Source organism: Coregonus lavaretus, assembly GCF_964263955.1.
Source record: "Coregonus lavaretus genome assembly, contig: HAP1_SCAFFOLD_93, whole genome shotgun sequence".
NCBI lineage: Eukaryota > Metazoa > Chordata > Actinopteri > Salmoniformes > Salmonidae > Coregonus > Coregonus lavaretus.
The window spans coordinates 1,566,414-1,571,590 of NW_028163497.1; the positions used below are offsets into that span (position 1 = coordinate 1,566,414).

Here is a 5,177-nt window from a genome sequence, read left to right on the forward strand (position 1 = left end):
AGGCTAATATCCATATCACGCTGAAATCAATAGAACAGGGGGAAAACGGTTGGGGCGGCGCACAATTGGCCCAGCGTCGTCCAGGGTAGGGGAGGGAATGACCAGCAGGGATGTAGCTCAGTTGGTAGAGCATGGCGTTTTCAATGCCAGGGTTGTGGGTTCGATTCCCACGGGGGGCCAGTATGAAAAATTAAAAAATTATGTATGCACTCACTAACTGTAAGTCGCTCTGGATAAGAGCGTCTGCTAAATGACAAAAAATGTAAAATGTAAATGGTTCTACATTGTGAAATTCATTAAAATACTCATACAACAATGTTAAAACATTGTGACATTATTTAATTGATATCATGAAACAACTCCTTCATGTATGTACTTTCTGATGTTTAATCAGAGTTCTTTTACGAGCGTATCTCTTGCCACATTGATCACAGCTATAAGGTTTCTCTCCTGTGTGTGTTCTCTGGTGTATAGTCAGCTGGCTAGATGTAGTATAACTCTTCCCACATTGATCGCAGCTATAAGGTTTCTCTCCAGTGTGCGGTCTCAAATGTACCCTCAGGTGGCTTGAGCGAGTAAAACTCTTCCCACATTGATCACAGCTATAAGGTTTCTCTCTAGTGTGTGTTCTCTGGTGTATAGTCAGCTGGCTAGATGTAGTAAAACTCTTCCCACATTGATCACAGCTATAAGGTTTCTCTCCAGTGTGCGTTCTCAAATGTACCCTCAGGTTGCTTGAGCGAGTAAAACTCTTCCCACATTGATTACAGCTATACGGTTTCTCTCCTGTATGGATTCTCATATGTCTTTTAAGGTCTGTATAAGAGTTGAATATATTCCCACAGTCAAAGCAGCAGTGAGATTTCTTCCCTGTGGGTTTCCGCTGCTGTTTCTCGAGGTGTTCTGATCTGGAGGGACTCTTCTCTGCCTCCTCAGCTTCATGATGTTGTTGAGGCTCCCCAGAGGATCCACGATAGTCACGTCTCTCTTCTGTGTGAACGACAAAGTCAGACAGATGGTTAAAAGGCCCACAACAGCAGAAATACTGTTTATTTGAGGTAAAAGGTGATGCCCAGAGCGTACCCATGAAGCTGTACAACAATTGACATCTGTTAAATTATTTGACAATTGTCTTAAGACAGTCAAGTGAGCAATAATAGTAATATCTTGTCTTGTTTTCACATTAGTAGTAACATCGATGATTGTAGGCTAGAAATATTAATACGCACAAAACATATGAACAAAATCATCCACTGTGAAAGTTGATACTTGCAGGCCCTTCATATGTAGGCTATGAGCAGCACTTCGTTAAATTGATCAAATCAGTTATTGTTTTCTTGATCAAACCGTGAGCAACACCTGTCAAACTCATTTCTCTCAAAACACAGGGATGTCGATTCCCACGGGACTAGTATTTCCAGAGGACCTTGGAGTTTGCCAAAAAACAGTAGGTTATTCTGGCTTGAATTGTTACTCTCCTGCCATGTAAAAATGACTGACATGGCAGATTCAGACGGGACTAAAATTGCAGATGTGGTGTTTTTGTGCTTGTGCATATAATTACATTCAGAACCGCGGACAGCGACAGTATCCAAAGCGGGAGAAAGTACATTTGTTATAAAATAATATTAGATTTATTAGTGTTGCATCATTTTTTTGTACATAATATAACCATATACAATTTATGTATCACATGTCTTAGAGCGATGGACTGTGCCATCTCCGTGGCCTCCACAAAGTCTTGTGCACCAGCTGTTCCGGACGACTGTATGATCACTCTCTCCTTAGCCGATGTGAGTAAGACCTTTAACCCCTGTAAATCTAAGCCGTTGGGGGAGGGGGGCTAAACGGACATATGGAATTGTTTTAAGATGGTCGTACTATGGATTACTTAAATTACTTAGATTGAAGCAAATTTGCGTCAATTGACTCCAAGGGGTTAAACAGGTTAATCTTCACAGACAGATTACCAGGATGCGTACTCAGAGCATGCACTGACCAGCTGGCAAGAGTCTTCACTGACATTTTAAAACGTCTCCCTGACCGTGTCTGTAATACCTACATGTTTCAAGCAGAGGCATTAATATGGAGTTGGTCCCCCCTTTGCTGCTATAACAGCCTCCACTCTTCTAGGAAGGCTTTCCACTAGATGTTGGAACATTGCTGCGGGGACTTGCTTCCATTCAGCCACAAGAGCTTTAGTGAGGTCGGGCACTGACGTTGGGCGATTAGGCCTGGCTCGCAGTCGGCCTTCCAATTCATCCCAAAGGTGTTCGATGGGGTTGAGGTCAGGGCTCTGTGCAGGCAAGTAAAGTTCTTCCACACCGATCTCGAAAAACCATTTCTGTTTGGACTTCGCTTTACGCACAGGGGCATTGTCATGCTGAAACAGGAAAGGGCCTTCCCCAAACTGTTGCCACAAAGTTGGAAGCACAGAATCATCTAGAATGTCACTGTATGCTGTAGCGTTAACATTTCCCTTCACTGGAACTAAGGGGACCGAACCATGAATAACAGCCCCAGGCCATTATTCCTCCTCCACCAAACATTACAGTTGGCACTATGCATTGGGGCAAGTAGTGTTCTCCGGGCGTCCGCTAAACCCAGATTCGTCCGTCGGATTGATCACTCCAGAGAACGCCTTTCTACCGCTCCAGAGTCCAATGGCAGCGAGCTTTACACCACTCCAGCCGACACTTGGCATTGCGCATGGTGATCTGGGGCTTGTGTGCGGCTGCTCTGCCATGGAAACCCATTTCATGAAGCTCCCGACTAACAGTTATTCTGCTGACGTTGCTTCCAGAGGCAGTTTGGAACGCGCTTCAGCACTCGGCGGGCCTGTTCTGTGAGCTTGTGTGGCCTACCACTTCGCAGTTCAGCCGTTGTTGCTCCTAGACGTTTTCACTTCACAATAACAGCACTTACAGTTGACCGGGGCAGCTCTGGCAGGGCAGAAATTTGACGAACTGACTTGTTGGAAAGGTGGCATCCTATGACGGTGCTACGTTTAAAGTCACTGAGTGCTTCAGTAAGGCCATTCTACTGCCAACGTTTGTCTATGGAAATTGCATGGCTGTGTGCTCGATTTTATACACCTGTCAGCAACGGTTGTGGCTGAAACAGCTGAATCGACTAATTTGAAGGGGTGTCCACATACTTTTGTATATATAGTGTATTTGCGACTGCTCGACTAAAAAAATCTGTCTAAAAAAATCTCTGTCGACAAAACAGCCTACCGACCAAACAATCAACCAGTCGACTAGGGTCAGCCCTAATAAAAATGAAAATACATTTGCAGAATATTATAAAATGACTTATCAACAGCTCCAACAATTTGACCCCCACAGGAAAGCCTCACTGGCAGATATAGAAAGACCCATAAACTGGATAGTCATTGATTCCTGAAAAATATAACTTATAAATGCCTCAAATGTTTCAACTGTCTTACGCCATCAGAAACCAAAACATAAGCTCATATAACGCCACTGTTTGTAAACAAACACTGTATATCTTCAAAACCAGGTTAAAACTGTGATTTTTACCTTATGGATGGCCAGTCCTTGTATTCATAGTGTAGTGAATTCCAGGGGTAGCCCTGAGCTGGACTCAAACCTGGGTCCAGAGACTGTCAAGCCAACACCTTATAACTGTTATACCAAGATGTCTGAACTTATTGATGAGGTCGCTAGGTTTTGGGTTAAGGTTGCTACAATAGCTTTCTCTATGAATTTGAGAGTGGTTACATTTCTCCAGCCCCCATCCCTCAGCTGTTTACCAAACCAAGTCTCTCTTGGCAGCCATTTTGTTGCTGTTTAAATCCTAGGTTGTCCTTTTAAAAAAGCCACATCAATCAATCAACCAATCTTCAGTTCAAACAATAACAAAGCTGTCATTCCACCACTGTTTTGGTAATAAGATGATGATGGGGCTGGAGAAATGTAACTACTCTCAAATTCATAGACAGACCTATGGATGCAAGGACTGACCATCCATGACATCAACATTATAGTTTTAACCATGTTGAGGCTATACAGTGTTGGTTCACATTTACATTGTTTCTAAACATTGGAGTAAAAAAATCTTACTTTAGGTCCTGATGGGGTAAGACAGTTGAACTAAGCTCATGAGGCATGTGTTATATTCTTCCAGAATCAATGGCTATATATAAATAATTTAAAAGTCCAAATATGGATGTAGCAACTGCAGATTTCACCTTTAACACCACACATCAGTTCAACAACAGTTTTTAAGACAGTACTTACTAGTGTTAATCAGGGCCCGGTTTCCCAAAAGCATCTTACTGCTAAGTTCATCATTAGAACCATTGGATGCCTTAAGATGCCTTTGGGAAACCGGAACCAGATATCCAGTTTCCTCCTCCTTTTTCGATGTGACAGTCATCTCCTCCTCCTCCTCTTTCACTCCAAACACGGGAGCCTCCTCCTCTTTCACTGTAACATCCTCCTCCTCTTTCACTCTGAACGCGTCTTCCTCGTCTTTCACTGTAACATCCTCCTCCTCTTTCACTCTGAACGCGTCTTCCTCTTCTTTCACTGTAACGTCTTTCTCTTCTTCTTTCACGGTAACAGCTTCACCCTCTACTTGTTTTTGTATTGTAACATCCTCCTCTTCCTCCTCCTCTTTCACTAGAGCTTCTTTCTCCGTCCAGCAGACCGCCTCTTCTTTAGCAGGAGGAGAGTAGCTTAGTGAGCTCATGGTCGGGGATGTTAGCTAGCTAGGCTAGTGCTAACTTAACCAGCCAGCTAGCTGACCAATAACAACAACACCGTAAATATGAAATTAAATGGGATAACTAACTAGACGACAGAAGTGGGTTTAAAACACAGTATCTAATATACACGAAAGCGTCTAAAGAGCTTTATTGGTTGGGCTATTTTGTCTAGCAAGCTACCGAGGTGTCTGACTAACTGTTGCTGCTGTTGAAAGAAGCGTCCCGTCCACTAGATTATACGTCACACTAGCAGCATAGCCTTAAAGTCCCACATCGCCATCTGCTGACTGGAGTGGGTAACGAAGTTGAGTAAAATGTAGATTTAATTTTCAGACAAAAAGTTAAAGGGTAGGAAGCCAATGTAACAACACAGTGTGGTTAAATACTTAGTAACTTAGTTGTAGTCACGATCTGGTTACCTATTAAGTACAAACAGTTATGTTTT

The 5,177-nt window shown here is 43.0% G+C and overlaps 1 protein-coding gene across 1 annotated transcript; it reads right to left on the reverse strand.

Annotated features, from left to right (window-relative positions):
- Window positions 1-364: 364 nt before the first annotated feature.
- On the reverse strand, window positions 365-4,925 carry LOC311118062 (uncharacterized protein; the record flags this gene model as incomplete). Its single annotated transcript, XM_084192937.1, has 2 exons — window positions 4,263-4,925; window positions 365-990 (listed from the first exon to the last, which is right to left on the reverse strand). Exons 1-2 carry the CDS (start codon window positions 4,714-4,716, stop codon window positions 365-367), a joined length of 1,080 nt encoding a protein of 359 aa, XP_084049063.1. The 5' UTR covers window positions 4,717-4,925.
- Between the last annotated feature and the right edge of the window lie 252 nt (window positions 4,926-5,177).